We start from the raw sequence: 21,119 nt of genomic DNA, 5'->3' as shown, positions 1-21,119 counted from the left end.
TTTCATTTGTAACATATTTGTCTCCGCATTTTGGCTGCTTCCCTGTGTTTATTTATATGTATTAGATAGAGCTGTTAATTCTCCCGAAATTGGTAGGGTAGTCTTGTGAAATAGGTGTCCTGTAGGACCCAGTTGCTCAGCCTCCACAGTCACATGAGCTGGACACTCTAGGTACGCCCCTGTATGGGCTGTGTGCATAGTTTTGTTATAGTTGAGCCTTGGTTGCTATTGGCATCACTGGGAGGAATTGGCCTCCAGGCTAATTGGCTGTGAGGACCAGCTGCATCTACAATGGAAGAGATGCTATGCAGGAAACATTCGAATGGAGCAGGACTTGCTTCAGTGGGGGTTTGGTGCTCACTAAATCTTCCCCTAGAATGTGTCACTTGTAGATGTATAGAATTGTAATCTGCTATGGCCTGAAGCTGTCCACCAGGTGCACTGGTTCAGGCCTCCTGAGAGGTGCAAAGTCAGCCACTGCCTAGGGCCACCTGGCAGGAGCTACAGAAAGATCTGCAGGTTGCTGCTATTTGTATTGGGGTAGGAAGTGCCCAGGTGAGGCCCAGCTGTGAAGCAAGGCAGGCTGGTGCTACTGCGGGGTCTTCGGTCTTTTATTGATAGGTTTGGGGCATGCTGACTCCAGTTGCTGCTTGTTTAAGAGATTTTTACCAAAGTCTGAAGTCTGAGCCAGGACAGCGATTCATATGGAAAAGCAGCTGCAAACAGCTTGGGTGGGGCTGCAGATTGAATGTGGCCGGGTGTCAGGGAATCACCAGGGCAGAGAACAGTGTGGGCTACTCTGATGGCAGCTCTGTGGCAGAGAAGTCCCAGCACAGTAACAGTGACCCTGTGAGCACCCCTTTCTGGGAGAAAGTTGCCTCCCTGAGTTCCTGCCCAGATGCCAGACAGTCCAGTTCCTCCCCGTATGTCCCTCGATTCCCCCAAAGCCATCACTCAGCACTGGAACTCAGAGGAAGTTGGACAGTGTAAGTTTGTGTGCCAACCCTTTAAGAGGAACACCTGGGAATCCAGCAGCCTCCATGTCTCTAAACCATAATTTACAGCCCAAAGTTTATGGGGACTTCTCTTGCCAGCTCTGGAATCCTGGGCTTGGGGTCTGGTGTGGGGCTGGGACCCCCTGCTTTTCATGGGAGGCCTTGGTGCTAACCCTCCTGATTAAAGAAATGCCACATGTGGTGTCAGACCAGCCTGTTCCATACCTCCACCTCTCCTACCATGTTAATGCACTTTCTTTTTTTAATATTTATATTTTTATTGATTTCAGAGAGGAAGGGAGAAGGCGAGAGAGATAGAAACATCAGTGATAAGAGAGAATCATTGATTGGCTACCTCCTGCACGCCCCCTACTGGGAATCGAGCCCGCAACCCAGGCATGTGCCCTTGACCAGAATCGAACCCAGGACCCTTCAGTCCACAGGCAGATGCTCTATCCACTGAGCCAAACCAGCTAGGGCAATGCACTTTCTTCTTTTCTTCTCTAGTTGTAGGACTTCCATTCAGACAGATTTCAGGCAGTTCTGAATGACGGTTGTTCTGTATTTTAGTTGTAATTTTGATGTGGTTGTGGGAGGCAGTAAGTACAGGTGTTTACCTACACCGCCATCTTGGTTCTCCCTCCCTTTTCATTTTAATGATGGTTTCTTTTGCTGTGCAGAAACTTTTTAGTTTGATGTAGTCCCCTTTTTTTCTGTGTTTCTCTTGCCTAGGAGATGTATCAGTGAAAATTCTGCTTATGTGCGATGTCTATCATTTTACTGCCTGTATTTTCTTCTAGGATTTTTATGGTTTTGTGCCACTTTGCAGTCTTAATCGAGTCTGCTAAATGAGTGATTACTTTCCTTCTGCTTTTCCACTTTCAAAATGTTATTGCTGTTTTCATTTTTCTTATCTTTGTTCTTATGAGTTTATGACTGAAAAATAATTTTTTAAATTTTTCTTGAAGGAGTAAAGCTGTATTTTAATCCAACATCTTTACTTAGAATTCTCAAATATAATCTTTGCACTACATAATGGTGGGTAGTGTAGTTACTTTTCTGAAGACATAGCATGTTTGGTTTTGACTGTGGACCTTAAAAACCAGTTCACAGACTTCGCAAAATTTCATTCTTAGTGCACTGGGATAGACAAAGGTATATAAGATATGGCCCTGCCAAAGCCGGTTTGGCTCAGCGGATAGAGCGTCGGCCTGCGGACTGAAAGGTCCCGGGTTCGATTCCGGTCAAGGGCATGTACCTGGGTTGCGGGCACTTCCCCAGTGGGGGATGTGCAGGAGGCAGCTGATCGGTGTTTCTCTCTCATCGATGTTTCTAACTCTCTATCTCTCTCCCTTCCTCTCTGTAAAAAATCAATAAAATATATTAAAAAAAAAAAAAAAGATATGGCCCTTGTTCTCTAGGAGCTTACCCTGTGGGAAGAGGATATGTATATATTTTATAGCACAGGTAAAAAGGGATAAGTAGTAAGATCTACATTTCATTGAGCACCTTCAAATTTCAGATGTTTCATCTACATTAATAAATTCAGTCTAATAATCTCATAATGGGTATTATTCCCACTTTACAGGTGAAGAATGAATTGGTTTACACAAGGTTAGCAGCTAGTAACATGTTAGGAGGAGACTTGAAGCCAGGTGTGCCTGAGTCTGAAGTTTTTCTCTTTCAACCACCCCAGGGTCCCTTACAAGAGGTAGTGTGAGGCACCTTAGAGTAATTCAAAGGCAGGAGAGGTTTACTTCTGATTTGGGGATCAGGGAGGGATTCAAGGTAGAGAAAGTATCCCAGCTGGGTCTTGAAGGGTGGATAAAATTCAACATTTTAAATTTGGGGAGGAAGGAGATCATTCCAGGAATGGGGAATAGTTTGCTCAAAAGCCATGAGAAAGAAATTATAAGACATATTTCAGGGGTATTAAGTAACCTGGAGGCAGACTTCTAGGATACCTGTGAGAGGTTGATCAGGGAAAGCAGTTACTTCTAAAGTTTTCTAACAGTGCCTGGCATGGAAGAATGAGGCTTTGAGTCTTTCATTTGAATATGTTAGAAACACTGTTTTAAATAGGGAAAGCCATGACCAGAATTTTAATAATTTCTGTAAAGCAGGAACATCCTCACAATATATACATAATGTGTGTTTAAACTGTATTTTTTTTTTTTTTGTAAAATATATTTTATTGACTTTTTACAGAGAGGAAGGGAGAGGGATAGAGAGCCAGAAACATCGATGAGAGAGAATCATCGATCAGCTGCCTCCTGCACAACTCCTACTGGTGATGTGCCCACAACCAAGGTACATGCCCTTGACCAGAATTGAACCTGGGACCTTTCAGTCTGCAGGCTGACGCTTTATCCACTGAGCCAAACCAGTTAGGGCTAATCTGTATTTTATTTTAATATTTTTATTGATTTCAGAGAGGAAGGGAGAGGAAGAGAGATAGAAACATCAATGATGAAAGAGAATCATTGATCAGCTGCCTCCTGCATGCCCCACAACTAGGGATCGAGCCCACAATTCGGGGATGTGCCCTGATCAGGAATCGAACCATGACCTCCTGTTTCATATATTGAGGCTCAACCACTGGGCCACGCCGGCTGGTCACATACATAATGTGTGTTTAATTAAAAACATGTAAGGTCATAGACAATGGGTTGTCATAAAGCTGAATAGTTCATTTAAAATTCAAATAAGCGAATTTTTGTATTGCTTTTATTGCTTTGAAATGGAAACAAGGTTTTTAAACATGAATAATCTCATCTTCAGTAATAGAAAAAAACACAGTGATACCCCCTTTTTCAATCTATCACATTAGCAAAAATTAAAGAGTGATCGTTTGTACTAGCCAGGGTTGTGGGAAAACAGGTAGTATTAATAAATGAGACAGCTCCAAATGTCCTAATAAGGAATGACCCCTGCCATACTTTAAGTGGAAAAGCAGTGTGTAAAATAGTAAGTCTAACGATTTGTGTTTTTTTAAAAGGTGGGTCGGTGGAGGGCAATTTATACATAACAGCTTTGCCTAATAAGTGCTATTAGCACTTAAGTCAGTTTTACTTCTTTTATGTCAGTATCATTTCTTCCCTTTTTTATCTCCAACTTTGCTACTCAAGTTCCTCTCCAAACCTTCAAGGGGGAGCTGGCTAGATAACTACATCTTTAATTATTGTGTGCTTCATTTATTGTTTATTTTTCTTACTATAATTAATACCTTTAGTATTGACTCAGTTTCCTTGCAGTGATTCCAGTGCACTACAGCTTCAGGTAGACTGTGATCCATTTGGTCAGTTTCCAACTGTATTCTTGGCTCACAACATCCATATGACAGTGAGAAGGCAAACAAATGTTGTCTTTATTTCTCTCCCAAGGATTGCTGGTGACCTTTACACACTGCCCTGGAATAAGTGACTCTCTTGCTATCCCTGATGCATTTTTTCCCTCCAATGCTAACATTTTCCCTCTGCTTAAAACTGCTTACTGGTGTGTGTGTGTGTGTGTGTGTGTGTGTGTGTGCGCGCATCTACACATATGTACATATGTACATATATGCTTATGTACCCAAGAATCTGGCAACTTGTTCTGATGGTCTCTGAGAAGGCCAGCAAGAGAAGGACCATTGGGCAATGGGTAGTAGGGAGGGAGACTCACTTCGTACTGTGTATGCCATTTTGTTTCTTTTGAATTTTATACCTTTAATAGTGTTGGTAATAAGATTAAATTATAAATTGACTTAGTAAGATATCAAATGGAATGTAATATATAATTCTGTAATGTATATTATTAAATGACTAGAGGCCCGGTACACGAAATTCGTGCACTGGTGGCGGGGTGGGGTGTCCCTCAGCCCAGTCTGCACCCTCTCCAATCTGGGACCCCTCAAGGGATGTCCGACTGCTGGACATCCCCCTCACAATCTGAGACTGCTGGCTCCCAACTGCTCGCCTGCCTGCCTGACTGATTGCCCCTAACTGCTTCAGCCTACCAGCCTGATCACTCCCTAACAACTCCCCTGCCAGCCTGATCGATGCCTAACTGCTCCCCTGCCGGCCCAATTGCCCCCAACTGCCCTCCCCTACAGGCCTGGTCACCCCCAACTCCCCTCCCCTGCAGGCCTGGTCATCCCCAATTGCCCTCCCCTGCCAGCCTGGTTGCTCCTAACTGCCCTCCCCTACTGGCCATCTTGTGGCTGTGGGCGCCGCCATCCTTGAGGGCATGGCAGTCAATTAGTATATTTCCTCCTTAGTGGCTGTGGGCACCACCATCTTTGAGGGTGGGGCAGTCAATTAGCATATTTGCTCCTTATTGGCTGTGGGTGCTGCCATCTTTGAGGATGGGACAGTCAATTAGCATATTCCCTCCTTATTGGCTGTGGCCACCACCATCTTTGTGATGGCGTGAGGTCAGTTAGCATATTCCCTTTTATTAGATAGGATAGTATATAAATAGTAATATACTAGTTATATCAGTTAAGATATAGGTAAAGTAATTATGCTAATTAAGAGATTTATGGCTATTAAGAGAAATGTTACTTTCCATTTACTTTAAGTTTACAGTTCATAGAACTTCTCTTATATAATCCTTAAAACAGCCTTGTAGCTGGTTATTATCTTCATTTTACAGAGATTGTCTCTGTTTTTATGAGAAATGGTAGATCATGAAAAAAACACAAATAAGGAAATGGGTTCAGAATGGTTAGGTGACCTGAGTTCCACAGGTAGTACTTGAATCCAAATCTAGGGCAGTTTTCCACTGAGCTGAAGGTAGTGTTATTCAGCATATTCCCAAGTTTTTGCGCTTGACCTAGAGTTGGCTACCATCCTTTTCCATCACAGATCCTTTGGTGCCCTCATCCAACACAGAATGTAGCACTGAACCAGTCTGATACAAATATGGGCAGGGAGATTTGGTTTCGAACATTGATATTGCAAACCAAACACAGGAGGCTTAAACTGTAACTCGGAAGTTTACTTGTGTTTTTCAATTGTTCTAGGAAGAGTTGCAGGCCAACCTGGACCTGATTCAAACCTACAGACTCCATATTGCCCAAGATATCAACCAAGAAAACCTACAGCTCTTCCTGTGTTCTTATAACGGGTACAGTTGTTTCCTATTTACTTAAATGCAGACCAGGTCTAAAAACATAATGGACTTTTAGGGGAGAGGGGCAGGGGAGATGAACTGCTTCTTCTAATATGTGATGGGATTGTTTTTGTGCTGTTTTACCTACCACAATAGAAGACGAAGGGCTTTTAGACAGGAAAACATCTATCAAGAATGAATGAACTGAAGGCTGTTTTGTGCAAGTTCAAATACCAGTTGTTTTTAGGTGTTTTGAGATTAAAAGTACCTAAAGTTATGTACAATATAAAAACACACAATTTGAGGTAGCACAGAAAAGTGCATGTAGGGGGGACAAATGATAGAAATCTTGGGCCGTGATTCAGTTTCTCTTTGCTGACATCTTGTATAAGTAACACATGAACAGAACCTCATTCTTTTTAGTCAATAACTATGTTAGTCACAAGGAAAACATCTCCCCCCCCCCCCCAAAAAAAAATACCCCTTCTCTTAAAAGGAATTTATTCCTTTATAAACAAGTTGGAAAATTAAATACCCTTAGGACTTGAGGATTTCAGTAGCATTCCTGTTGAGTTTTACGGTTGCCTCCTTTAGCATCCCACGTAGTCCTCCAGGGTTGAGCTAGGAGCCTGTTCCTGCTCTGTACTGTTCAGGATGGCTACTTGTGAACAAACTGCATAAGGGCCCCTTCCCTCATCGGGTGTGAGAGAAAGATAGTTTTTACATTCCCTGAAATATTTGGTTTTCATGACCAGGAAATAACCTGAGTTGTCATGATTTTATCTGAAAAAGAGCATTGCTTCCTTTGTTTCTCTAGACGCAGAGATCTGGAGATTGAAAGACCCATGCTGGGCCAAAATGATAACAAATCAAAGACTTTAAAGTAAGTCAGTTTCCCCTCTAAATTGCTGGATATCTTTGCCTTTCATAGACGAATTCAGGGTTCAGTGGAGCTTCTGTTCTGCTTGCTGAGTGTCGCCTCTTATTTTGGCTTTCTGCAGGTGTTCCACTTTATTGGTGGTAGGGGACAGTTCACCCGCAGTTGAGGCTGTGGTAAGTATGTCCTGATGTGAAGATGAATGAGATTAAAATGTGTATAGCACACTGCTGGCGTGCTAGAAACAGTTTTTAAATACTAGTTTTTGTTATTTCTGATTACAAATATAAGTTCTTGCTCTTTGTTATAAATGAATTCTTCCTTCATCACTAGGTTTCATCAGAAGGGATCAGTTCACTTTGTGTCAAGTAGTTCAACTAAACACTATTTTCTTATTGTCAGATTGTTCTACAGCCACCATAAATTTGGAACTGAATCATCAGGCTGGAAGGCTGCTGGAGCCTGTATGCTTTTCTCTACCTCCTTCTTAAGCACATAGCACATTGTTAAAAATAATATATGCTCATTGTAGAAAATATGGAAAATAGAAGAACTTGAGGAAAAATCATGATCCAGTTACCTAAAGACAAACTTTTATTTTATTTTTTTAAAATATATTTTATTGATTTTTTACAGAGAGAAAGGGAAAGGGATAGAGAGTTAAAAACATCGATGAGAGAGAAACATCGATCAGCTGCCTCCTGCAAACTCCCTACTGGGTATGTGCCTGCAACCCAGGTACATGCCCTTGACCAGAATCGAACCTGGGACCCTTGAGTCCACAGGCCAACACTCTATCCACTGAGCCAAACCGGCCAGGGCGACAAACTTATACTATAAGTTTTTTACAAGGTTTTGGGGCTTGATTACTTAATACTGTTGATGGCATTTTCTCATAGTATAAAGTCAGTATATCTGTGTAATTCAGTCTTTTCTTTTTTTAATATATATATTTTATTGATTTTTTACAGAGAGGAAGGGAGAGGGATAGAGAGTTAGAAACATCGACGAGAGAGAAGCATTGACCAGCTGCCTCCCGCACACCCCCTACTGGGGATGTGCCCGCAACCAAGGTACATGCCCCTGACCGGAAACGAACCTGGGACCCCTCAGTCCCCAGGCTGACACTCTATCCAGTGAGCCAAACCGGCTAGGGCTAATTCAGTCTTATAAGTGTACCTTTGTCTATTTAACCTCATTCTCCTGTTGATTATTTCTAATTTTGTCCCATTAATATGATCTGTTGAACATCTTTATAAAATCTGCCTGAATCGTTGATTATTTTCCTGGGGTGGATATCCCGAAGTGTTTCATAAACCTTTGTAAGATTTTTGATATATTTTGCCAGATTCCTTTTTAAAAAGGACTCATCAGTATGTTGCCACCAGCAATGTTTGAGGATGCCTGTCCAGCACTAGATTTTTAAATTCTATTAATTAATTGATAGGTTAATTAATTTGCACTTCTTTGGTTACAAATTAAGTGACAGTTTTTTCATGTCTATTAGCATTTGCTTGTGTTTCCCACAGCATATATATAACTTAAAGTACCTGTGTCTGAAGTTACCTGCTTCTCTCTTGCAGCCTTCACTTTTGCCCTTTTTAGAGCAAAATGTTAGGGAGTAAGGCTTTTTGGAAAGGGAGCCTAATAACTAATCAGGAGTGTAGACATAGGCAAAAAGGTGGGGCTGGGAGAGGGAGTGTTTACAGGGTGAGATACAGTTGATGATAGATTATATTCACATCACCCTGTATTGCCCTGTAAAACAGTCTATCTCTCGTATAGAATACATGCATGGCTTGAGCACATAGGCAGCTGACCCTCACGTCCAAAAAAAAATTTCCCCCCAAAAGGTAATCCTATACAATAAAAGGCTAATATACAAATTGTTCCTTCAACTGGGAGTTTGACTAGGGGCAATTGCCCTTGGCCCCTCCCCCCGACCCCCCCCGACCCCCAATTGACCCACCACACACACACATACAAACACCCCATTGGGGGCAGGCCGACCGGATCCCACCCATACACGAATTTGTGTACTGGGCCTCTAGTAAAATTATAGTGATAATCCCAGTTCACCAAGAAGGATTTTTATAAAGGTCAGTCTCTTCTGGCCGAAAAGGTAGGGATAGGTTCTGTGAAAACATCTATCAAAAACATTTTTTCGCCCTGGCTGGTGTGGCTTGATTGAACCATTGTTCCGTATACTGGATGGGCATGGGTTTGATTCTTGGTTTAGGGCACATACCTAGGCTTTGGATTTAATCCCTGGTTGGGGCGAGTACAAGAGGCAACCAATTGATGTTTCTCTCTCACATTGATGATTGATGTTCTCTCTCCCTCCCCCCTTCCTCTTTCTAAAATCAATAAATATATCCTCAAATGAGGATTTAAAAATATATTTTTATTTCAAAGAGGAAGGGAGAGGAAGAGATAGAAACATCAATGATGGGAGAGAATCATTAATCAGCTGCCTCCTGCACTCCCCCTACTGGGAATTGAGCCGGCAACCCAGGCATGAACCAGTGACCTTCTGCTACAGGGAACGATGCTCAACCAACTGAGCCACACCAGCCAGGGCTCTCACCTTTTTTTGTTGTTAATCCTCACTTGAAGATATTTTTTCCATTGATTTTTTTTTTAAAGAGAGTAGAAGGGAGGAAGGAGAGGGAATGTGTGTGTGTGTGTGTGTGTGTGTGTGTGTGTGTGAGAGAGAGAGAGAGAGAGAGAGAAACATTGATGTGAGAGAGACACATCAATAGATACATTGATTGATTGCCTCCTGCATGTGCCCCAACTGGGGTTGGGAATTGAACCTGCAACCCAAGTATGTGCCCTTGACCGGGAATCAAACCCTCCACTCTTTGGTGTAGTGGGCCAACTCTTTAACCACTGTTCAGAGCCCAGTGGGTGGGGCTCACACCTTTCATGTTTATAGAGAAGAACATTGCTAGCCCTATCTGTGCCACAAAGTAGATGCTGTTCTAAATAGATTCAGATCTAGCTCCCAGCTAGAGCACTTCAGTCCCACAAGCTGGTAGAGAATAGAGGCCTGTCTATGCATGGAAGAGCAAGAAGAAACTCAAACAAGTTCTGGTCACTGTTGGTAGCTATTGTTTTTAGCATATGTGCTGCCAAAGTGAGCACTGTTGCTAGCTATTCTTGCTCACATTCATTCAGCATCATTTTTTGAGCTTTTCTTATCTGCCTGATGTCATAGAGAATACAAAAAGAGTAAGATGGAGTCTCTGCATTTGGGGAGTAAACATGTAAAAAAATAACCATTGTGCTTAGTCTACCAGGTATGAAGACTTCTTACAAAGTTATAGAAATTACAAATTGTTGAACCAAAGGGAAGCATGATTTATTATATTAAACTGTACTTGGGAGTTAATTCTTCTAGAAAATATTTATTGCCTATCTGCTGTATTCTAAGCACTGTGCCTGGCTGTTTTTTAATTCTACCTTTTAGGCCCTGGCCAGTGTGCTCAGTTGGTTGGAGCATTGTCCTATACACCAAAAGGTGGCAGGTTCAATTCCTGGTCAGGGCACATTGGGTATGTTTGATCCCAGGTGTGCAGGAGGCAATATATCGATGTTTCTTTCTCCCTTTCCCTTCCTCTCTCTAAAATCAATAAAGTTATTTTTAAAAAAATTCATCCTGGCTGATGTGGGTCAGTTGGTTGAGTTTCATCCCATGCTCAAGAGGTCACCGGTTCTGTTCCTAGTCAGGGCATATGCCCAGGTTTCAGGCTCAATCCCCTATGCAGGAGCATGCAGGAGGCAGCCAATTGGTGTTTCTTACTCATTGATGTTTCTCTCTCCCTCTACCTTCCTCTCTCTCTAAAATTAATAAAAACATTTTAAAAATAAATAAATCTACCCTTTAGGGTTAATGCATATTCTGTAGTAAACTAGTATGTTTGTTTATCACTGCTTGTATTATTATTTGTATAGAGTAAATCTTTGATTTGGTGATCCTAACTTTTCAGTCATCCCCTGATTTTATAAGTGTTTTGTATGTACCTGCCCAGAGCAAAAGTTCAGCTGAATCACTGGTTCTTTCCTTGGTAATTTCAAAACCTAACTGTCTCTCTCTGCAATCCGTCATACAGACCACTGCTGGTTACTCTCTTTAAACAGCCCATACCCCGTCCCCTCAGAAACCTTCCATGACTCTTTGCCTCTGTGGTAATCGTCAGTGTGCTTCTCCAGGCTCAACCCACTTGTGTCCTCCTCAAAAGACGCTTGCCTCTGAAACACTACACGTGCTCTGTACATCCACTTCACATCGCCTGGGTCTTTGTTTATGCTTTCCCCCTGACTCTGGAAGCCTTCAGTCACCCACCACTTCTTACTGTATCTCTAGAAAGTCTAGTCATTCTTCTATACTCACTCAGCTCACTTGGGAAATTTTAAAGTGATGTCATTCTGCCTTGTATTAGGTTTTCACCACACTAGATTCCAGACTCTTAGTGTACAGTGCTTTGTATGTCCGTGCTTGGCAAATGTGTAAAAGGTGAGGGATCCAGTTGATCAGATTGGCCAGAAAACATGGCTAAATCTAGAGATTATCTCCCCAAAACATTTTTTTAAGGTCCCTGCCTTTGTGGATACAGAAGTACAAGATACCAAATATGTAAATACACAAGGTTATAATTATTTGTTATGATAACTGTTGTGAGAGAAAAACCATAGAGGGTTCAACTTTAGATGAAACAGTCAAAAAGACCTTGAGGCACAAAAGAGTCTGGGTGCAAGGAATGACAAACCCACTACCTCCAGAACATAGGAAAAAGGTAAGAAATGGAGGTGCACAGGGCTCAGCCAGGGTCAGTTGTCTGGGAAGCCATCAGGACCACAGCAGGTGATCATGGCCACAGGTCCAGTTTACTTTTTTTTTTTTTTTTATAATATATTTTATTGATTTTTTTACAGAGAAGAAGGGAGAGGGATAGAGAGCCAGAAACATTGATGAGAGAGATCGATCAGCTGCCTCCTGCACGCCCCCCAGTGGGGATGTGCCCGCAACCAAGGCACACGCCCCCGACCAGAATCGAACCCGGGACCCCTGAGTCCGCAGGCCGACGCTCTATCCACTGAGCCAAACCGGTTCGGCCCAGTTTACTTTTTAAAGACGTTGGTAATTTGCCCCCATGTTATGTAAAGTGGTAGAATGAATTATTCTTTAAAGACTCTACTTGTAACTGATTCAGAAGTGAAATTAGCCAGATTTTTAGATCTATTCAGAAATGTAAGATATAAAGAGCATCATATAAATATATCTCTTATTTATTTATTTATTTATTTATTTATTTATTTATTTATTTATTTTGGCTGATTCAGCCACCTCCAAATTGGGCTGTTGATCTGGAAGATCATTCTCATGCCAAGCTATTTCTTACATTTCTAGTAGTTCCTAAATTTTCCTCCTTTTTTTTTTTAGGTTGAATGCAATTCTCGCCTGAATCCTATAAATACAACTTTGCTAAAGGTAATACATCTTCTTTCCTCATTGACAACCATATCAGAGTATTTTATACGCGGTTCCGATAACTGTATTTCTAGAATAGTTGCCCAGAAAGAAGGAAAGCTTCTTTCTCTCTCTCTCTGAGATTCTCTCATTCCTTTTTTATTAAGAAAAAATTTTCTTAATATATTTTCATTGTAGAAAATTGGAAAATAAAGAAAAGTAGAAAGAATAATGTAAGTAAAAATTATCCATAATCCTACACCCAAAGGCAACCTATGGTAAAAATACTGATGTCTTTTTCCTATACATTTTTAGATCATTAAGACTATAGGATATTTATAGCATTGATTTATTTTAATATATTTTTATTGATTTCAGGGAGGGAGAGAGAGATAGAAACGTCAGTAATGAGAATCATTGATTGGCTGCCTCCTGCACGCCCCCTACTGGGGGGGTCGAGCTGCAACCCGGGCATGTGACCTTGGCCAGAATCAAACCCGGGACCCTTCAGTCTGTAGGCTAATGCTCTATCCACTGAGCCAAACCAGCTAGGGCTAGCCCTGTTTTCCTCAACTTTTTTGACTTGAGCATCTTCCGTGTCATTATATACTTCATAAGCATTATTTAATTTTATGAAAATTAAGATAATGGATAAAAATTCTTTATATGCTAAATCCTATTGTATTAGTAAGGAAGCTCCCAATAACCTCTCTTTTAGGCAAATAGAGAACAGCACATGTACTAAATTTTTAGGGTTAGTATCAAGTTTCTCCCCCTTTTGATTGAACTCCAGGCAAGAGCATTAATCTTGCTTTTTCTAGCACTTCTAGTGTAATGTTTAGGGACTGACCCTTTGGTTCAAATTTGGATTACTGTAGATATGAGTGCTGATTTTATGTTGCTTACTGCTGCTTTCTCAGCCTGAAACACCTGCTTTCTTCCCTTTCTCTTTGAAGTGTGATTGAAAAGGAAGTTCTGTCACCAGAAGCAGCCCATAGTTCCTGGAAATATAGCATGAGGTTAATACTTAGAGGTGACAAAATTATGTGTTCTGGGGTCCAGGTGATTGATGAACTAGTCTAAAATATGAATGTTTTTAAAGTATGTGGTTTCAAATTAGTTTCTCCCGGCAGGTTTGAATCCATACTCCAGAAACAGAAAAGTGAACTCTGCAGTAGCCGTAGATGTGGGCACAAGTGCCCGTCTACACCCCAATGAGTGAACTGACTCTCCAACTATTTGATAGATGTCAAGCTTGGAAATAGTTCCAATATTCTTTCTCTGCATATGGCAACTGATTTATGGTTCTAATCAGATTTTGACTCCTAAACATCATAAAAATATAACCTGTGCCAGTGAGGTCTGTTTTATACTTAAATCATGTTAAATGTTTGTTCCTGCTCTTATGCTTATAATTTTCAGGGTGCTGTTTCTTATTAACCCCAAATTTCTTTACCTTCTATAGTATCCCATGTGCTAAATAATAGTCTCTCCCTCAAGGAAAGTTTTTGTGCTGGTGAATAGAAACCGTGGGGTTCACATCAATTTTTTTTAAATGCCAGTCAGCCTGAATAGAATACTGTCTATGAGTACCAAATGCATAACAGGGGAAGGAGAGGGGTGGGCTCTTGGTTAGTCATCATGCCCTAGAAACAGTATTCTCTGCAGACTGACAGAATCTGCATCACCTGGAAGTTTGTTGCAAATGCAAATTCTTGAGCCCCAACCCAGAATCTCTAGGGCAGGAACCCAAGATTCTGAGTTTTAACAAGTCCTCCAGGTAATTCCAATGCATGCTAATAGAACTCTAGAAATCCTTGCACAAGTGAGAATAACCAGATGTAAAGATTTATGAAATGCTCTGACATGTGCAACTCAGTTGTTTGTCATCCTGTACATCAAAAGGTCACCAGTTCAACTCCCAGTCAGGGCACATACCCAGTCGGGGTGCATGCAGGAGGCAACTGATCAGTGTTTCTCTCTCCCTCTTTTTTCTCTCTCTAAAAATAAATAAGTTAAAACATTAAAAAAAGAAAAAAGATTAATGAAGTGAGAGACAGCCTCATCAAATCTAGCTATGGCAGGAAAGTGGCTGATCAAGCGAGTTGGCCGAATCCACACCAGCACCTGATTTTTAATTTATTTTTTTAATCCTCACTCGATATTTTTCCATTGATTTTTAGAGAGTGGAAGAGAGAGGAGGGAAAGACAGAGAGAAACATCGATGTGAGAGAAACACATCAATTGGTTGCCTTTTGCACGTGCCCTGACCAGGGCCAGGGCCGGGGAGGAGCCTGCAACCTATGGACCCTTTGGTCCACAGGCCAACACTCTGTCCACTGAGCCAAACCGGCTGGGGCCAGCTCCTGATTTGAGAATCCCCATTAATCATGGAATAAATATAATATAGAGCTGAGAGGGAACTTGGAACACACGAACCCTGAGAAGTTAGGGTCACTCTGAGGACTCTGTGAGTAACATTCTTCAGGTGGAGGCGGAACCATGGTTGATGGTGGTGGTTAACTTCACCACCACCCCTAACAGGAAAGTCCTGCTGTGGGCCTGAAAGCTAGGCTCTGCACCTTACTGATTAAGTAACAGTATTTTCAGATGTATGTACCAGGCCATTGCTAGAATATACGTCTTTGTATAAGAGTGCATTGAGGAGATGTATACTTGGAAGCAGTTAAACATTAAATTAAGGAACCGAAAATTCAACCCTTTCCTGTTTGAAAGGACTCGTGGATATTCAGAACATTTCCCTTAAGTGTAAGTTCCAGCTGACTTACATATTTTTCCTGTTTTAGATGGCAGACTGTGGTGGACTGCCCCAAGTAGTTCAGGTAAGGAGATTTTTTTTTTTAAGCACTTATTTGACTCTGCCCCATTGCCTGTACAAACATTAATGCCTTCTTATTTTGTCACCCTAGCCTGGGAAGCTCACTGAGGCCTTCAAGTACTTTTTGCAGGGAATGGGATACAGTGAGTAGTATACAATTTTCTATCTAGCAAAAATTTATTGGTGTTGGGGTCATTTTGACATCTTGTGGGAGCCCACAATTCTCTGCGCTAGCCAGCCTGAAGTCAAGGAGAAACCAAAAGGGTTCTGCAGTGTGTGTGTGTGTGTGTGTGTGTGTGTGTGTGTGTGTGTGTATGATGAGCTAAAACACTTACTAAAACAATTTGAGGTTATATGCCAAGCACTCTGTATTTATAACCTTAAGAGGTAAGTTCTGCTATTTGTCCTATTTTATAGAAGAAATTAAGGCCCAAAGAAGCTAAGCACATTTCCTAGAGTGTAACAATTCAGCCACAGAGCCATGTTCAAACCCTGGAAGTCTGATTGCAGAGCCCCCACATTGAACCACGGAAGCTTAGGCTGGCCTACCTGTAAATCTGAAATTATGATTTGCGTTTAAACTCAGCTGGTTAATGACTCCTGGCCTAGAGCAGCGGTCACCAACCTTTCGGATCTCACAGACCACCAGTGGTCTGCGGACCACCAGTTGGCGACTGCTGGCCTAGAGAAACAAAAGGGCGACTAGAGAAGAAAAGGGTAGTGTCCCTCAGCTAAATCTGCTCCACAACAGGAGGTGAACTTTTTAGAGTGAGTCAAGGGATGTGTCCATAGCACGTGCCGCTGTCCTGATCTCTTGAATTGTGAGACCCCTGAGCTTTCTTATTTGTCATAGACTATCCATACTTGCTCCTTTCTTGGAGTTTTAAGAAAAACTCTTCCACCCAGGTACAGAGCTGTTTTCCTAGTAGGGTGGTTTTCTCCTGTTTTTGGTATTAGTGCGGATAATGGCCATTGGGCAGCAGCTGGTCCCCTGGGTCTAGCCCAATACCTGGCAGGAAAAGCATGTGTGTGTTGTCTAGAGTGGCTATGTGATCCCCGTCTGGGATCTACTACCAATCAAGCCCATACCTTGTCCTTCTGGGCCACTGGGCGGGACAGGAGCCCCTTTCCCAGCCAGTTCTCTCATCCTTCTCCAAGAAAACAGTTGGTCTTCCAGCCCATTTCTTTCTCTTCCCCCCCCCCCTTTTAATATATTTTTATTGATTTCAGAGAGGAAGGGAGGAGAGAGAGATAGAAACATCAGTGATGAGAGAATAATTAATCGTCTACTTCTTTCACGCCCCTACTGGGGATTGAGCCCACAACCCAGGCATGTGCCCTGACTAGGAATCGAACCATGACCCCTGGTTCATAGGTCGATGCTCAACCACTGAGCCACACCAGCCGGGCCTTCCAGCCCATTTCTAATCCAGAGCAGGGTAGGCTGTTTATAGTGGAGGGGAAGACCTTTGACTGGTTGAGAGAATTAACATCTGAGATTCTATAGAGCATCAGTCAGCCTCACATGTCTGAGATAAAACTTCAACCCTGGCACTCTGGCCAATGTAGCTCAGTTGATTGCATGTCATCCCATGCATCAGAAGGTTGCCGATTCTGTTCGGGGTCAGAGCACATGCCTGGGTTGCAGGCTTGATCCCCAATAGGGAAGGTACTGGAGCAGCCAATTGATGTTTCTCTTTCACATCAAAGTTTCTCTCCCTCTCCCTTCTTCTCTCTAAAATAGTTTTGTAAAAAGCATATTTGAAAAGCAGAAAACAAAAACTTAATCCTTGGCTTAAGAGTATTCTGTCAGTGTCTGCTAGGCAGCTGAGGTTGCCACTTGGCACTCTCGGGTCACTAACCTGCCTTTTCCTGTGTCCACCTGCTTCCAGTCCCGTATGTGCAGCTCAGTCACCTGAGCACCGAGTCAGGTACCTTCCTCTGTGCTGGCCCTGCTCCCGCCTCCCAGCCGTGCTCTCCTGGCTGCATTGGCTGCCTGCAGCATGTCCGCAGTTTTCCTGTGCAGTGAGAGCCTGATAGAACGTGGCTCATTGTGCCCCAAGCGTGTTAGCCTGCAGGTCTAGCCCTGGGCCACCAGAAGGAAGAAAGGAGTGGGTTATACTAGAAATAGCGCTTCATCTCATCATCCTAAGTTGAGTTACAGGAGCACTGAAACTTTATAGGCAGGGCCCCTCTTCCCCCATTACCTACTGAACCTTGCATTAACTCCCAGACACAGAAATCAAAGGGCCGCCTTGATTCTGAATAGGACCATCAGAACCTGTGCCTAGAAATTTCTGCAGGTGATGGCATCTTTTGACCCCAGCATTTGAAGTAACAGCCGGGGGAATGGCTGGTGCTTCAGGAAGATAGGCAGAGAGGTTATGCCAGGTAAGGCCCTGTTCTGGACAAGTGGAGGACCTTAGGCTCAAAGCAGTGGCAAAACAGGAATCTGAGTTAAACACCCACCCTCAGAGCCCTTCCTGCTCAGGCAGCCACCAGCTTCAGTCATGTCTCCTCCCCCGTAGCAAGGGTAGCCTGTGGGCATGGATGGTAGTCTTGTTGTATCGGGCTTGCACTGTGTTTGTGAAACACCTTCATACTTGTGTGGTTTGTCTTTCTTTTTGGTTTATTCTTGCATGCACTGCAGGTTTTGGTTACCTGTGTGGGTTCCCAAAGCTTCCTCCCTAATTATTCATTATGAATGCCGTGGGCATAGCTAAGAGGCATACTCTGGACTTAGGTTTTTCCTTGTTCTGCTGTGGACAAGAATCAACTGAGATTCCAGATCTAGAGGATTAAAGCAGCCTTGCATATAGCTACTCACCTTGAGCAAATAATGCAAAGTGAAGATGGCTTTGTCTTGTCCTGGGTGTCACCTTAAATGGATTGGGAAAGCTAAACATAAAGCCTTCGGTGAAACTTCTGGATTAACTGAATTTAACCAGGGCTCCATCTTCTAGTCCTCTTGGTTCTTTTTTACAGTACCATCTGCCAGCATGACCCGGCTCGTCCGATCACGAACCCACTCAACCTCAAGTAGTATCGGCTCTGGAGAAAGTGCCTTCAGCCGATCTGTCACCAGCAATCAGTCAGATGGAACTCAAGAATCCTCTGAGTCCCCTGATGTTCTGGACAGACACCAGACCATGGAGGTGTCCTGCTAAGCAGATGCTCCTCCCCTGGACCATGCAAGTCCATCCTCCTCAAACGACCACTCCACAATATAACATTTCATCCAGCAAACCGGCATCTATCTTTACTCCTGCATGACCACTGACTCTTTCTCTCTGGTATCCTGGATTTATCATTCTCTGCCTGCCCACGCCCCTTTTTGTATGTACCAGGAACCACTTCCATGCCATTTCTATAACATTCCAACGTCCTTAACTGATCAAACCTCCATATCTTCTCTTGCCAGCTTTTCTCCATGCTTTCCCAACTACATATCTGATAAGATTCTTTAATCCTGACGAATGTGTGTGAGCACGCGTGTCTGTGTTTGTGTGTGCGTAGATCTGTGGTTTTAGACATGCTTTCTTGTAGAGCTTCTGCAAAACAAAAACAAAAAACAAAAAAGGGACCTTTTTTTGCATTTTCAATGGTGTTTTTAGGGGAAATACACAGAACAGCTTTCTAGATGGCGTAGGTTACTACATACTCTTTTGGTTCCAAATTGGTCAACAAGATTTGCAAGGTGACTTCTGAAGAAAGCAGCTCTGAGGAATGTGGAAGATCATAATCACTGTTTGGACTCTTGACTGATTGTGACCAATAGAAGGGAGCCTATTACATAGAGAAGCAGGCAGGGTGCCCAGCGACCTTCTCCTGTCCAAGTGAATTTTCATACACTATTCTATAAGTAAAGGGAGGGATATGTACTGTTAGAAGCCCATGAATAATGAGGTTCTGGTGCAACATGGAGTAGTTCCCAGGGAGTGGGCGTGGCTTAATTATTGGACTCTATTAGAACAGGAAGGTTGAAAACAAAATGCCAGGCATTCACTCTGCTGGAGCAAAACTGTCTGATACTACTACCAAACATCTGCAAGAAATGCCTCCAGGTCTGTGACGGAGAGATGGAGAAACACTCTCCATCCTCCAAAAAGGGAGAGGTATGGCCTGAAAATTATGTAGGTGGTGAGGAAATGGCAGTGGGAAGAGGAACTGGCATTAACATAATATCCTATTTAATAAATATAGCCTTTTTTGCAGCAAATTTAATGGAAGCTAAGTGAAGTTGAGATAGGACTCATTTCTCAGGAAGATTCTTAATTCTGTGAACTCTTTTGTAGGAGGGAAGGGGTCAGTCTGTAAGGGCAGCCTGTCCAGGTAACACTGTGTTCAGTCAACTACTGTGTGAGTATCGCTGGGTGGAGGGTGAAACCAGCTGCCACACAGCCGGGGCCCAGCTATTGAGAGCATCAAGATGAAAACACAGGGCGACACAATTCCAAATCTTAGGAAGGGGCTTTCTCGTCGTAGTATTCGCTTTCTGCCAAGATAGGGAATGCGCCACTCTGCCGGAGGACGCCTTTTTACAGATTATTAAATAAAGCTGTATATGTCTCTTGTTACCCAACTGCTGGTCTTATTTCTCTCAAGCCACTCACTGGGGCTCAGGGAGGGACCAAGTTACTGTATATGGGCTCTGTGCTGGGCATTTCCACATACTTGATCATTATCCCACCCAGCGAAGAAATGAAGTCTTGGGATAAATAATTTGCCTAAGGTCGTACCAGAAGCCCAAGTCTGTCTCACACACACATCCTCTATCCAACCCAAAAATCGTGAGAAGTCCAACCATGGTTTGTGATGGAGGAGAAGCTGAGGTCTTGGAAATGTGTTCCGTACCTCAGCTCTGCCGTCTGGGGTTGCTGAGTCCTGCTCCTCAGCAATAATCTACAACCACTTGGTTTAAACAGACCAGGCTGTATTTCTCTGGAAATGACTCTCTTTGTACCCACCAAGAATAATTTCAGGAGGCCACCATCTCAGGTCAGTTTTGAATGATCCAGGAGCACTATAGTCATAGTACAGCAAGGTTGCTGTGTCTGAGGGAGAAACTTGTAAAATGACTCAGACCCTGCTCAGTCTGGTAGAGGAGATGAAACAAATGCACGAGGATAGATACAGGTCACCGAGCTGAGTTCCCGACATTGCAGGCCAACACAGAGTTCCAGAGCTGGCGGAGGTGTGATGGACAGTTCCTCTTAAAAGCCACACTGCTGCAGCCTTTTTGGCCCCACTTGGCACGGATGGTTGCCTGCTTTCCCACCTTAGCCTTGTGCCTGGAGTCAGGCCTTAAATGAATGCACCTTACTGGCCCTAACTGCACTCTTTCCCTTCTGGTTTTCGTTTTCTTTCTTCCTGTTCAGTCCAAAAAAATCTTGGGTGCCTGCTCTGTGAGAGGTAATTAAAGGGCCAGGTATACTGTATGTGATGATTGTATAAAGCTCTCTTCCAGCCCGGCTGGCATGGCTCAGTGGTTGAGCATTGACTTAGGAACCAGGAGGTCACATTTCGATTCCCAGTCAGGGTACATGTCGGGGTTGTGGGCTTGATCCCCAGCGAGGGGTGTGCAGGAAGCAGTATCTCTTTCCTCCCTTCCTCTCTGAAATCAATAAAAATACATATTTTTTTCAAAAGCTCTTTTCCAAGTCATTTTATCCAGTTCGCAAGGCACAGTGGGTTGTCTCACAGAGACAGAACTGCTAAGGGGAGTTAAGTGACTTGCCAAGGTCACCTCACTAGAAAAAGTTCCTAGTTCTTCCAAAACCAATGTATTTTCATGTTTTTTCAGCCTTTTATTGAGCACCTACTACAGGCTGGGCCCTTAGC

At 42.9% G+C, this 21,119-nt stretch overlaps 1 protein-coding gene across 5 annotated transcripts in view; it reads left to right on the top strand.

Annotated features, from left to right (window-relative positions):
- Positions 1-19,860, top strand: part of NDRG3 (NDRG family member 3) — an 83,381-nt gene extending 63,521 nt beyond the window's left edge. For 2 of the 5 annotated variants that reach the window (XM_081097082.1, XM_081097083.1), the window contains exons 10-17: positions 6,001-6,104; positions 6,907-6,972; positions 7,091-7,142; positions 12,413-12,460; positions 15,247-15,282; positions 15,370-15,421; positions 17,171-17,209; positions 18,264-19,860. In XM_081097082.1, coding sequence (XP_080953208.1) covers positions 6,001-6,104; positions 6,907-6,972; positions 7,091-7,142; positions 12,413-12,460; positions 15,247-15,282; positions 15,370-15,421; positions 17,171-17,209; positions 18,264-18,445 — 579 coding nt within the window. In that variant the 3' untranslated portion in view covers positions 18,446-19,860. The remainder of the gene's footprint in view (positions 1-6,000; positions 6,105-6,906; positions 6,973-7,090; positions 7,143-12,412; positions 12,461-15,246; positions 15,283-15,369; positions 15,422-17,170; positions 17,210-18,263) is intronic. The other 3 variants (XM_081097084.1, XM_081097085.1, XM_081097086.1) reach the window with 2 other exon arrangements.
- The last annotated feature ends 1,259 nt before the right edge of the window (positions 19,861-21,119 follow it).

This window comes from Myotis nattereri (genome assembly GCF_964212035.1).
Source record: "Myotis nattereri genome assembly, chromosome: 8".
In the NCBI taxonomy this organism is placed as follows: domain Eukaryota; kingdom Metazoa; phylum Chordata; class Mammalia; order Chiroptera; family Vespertilionidae; genus Myotis; species Myotis nattereri.
Note: the sequence above shows the minus strand (reverse complement) of the source record. Positions and strands in the feature narration are given on the sequence as shown.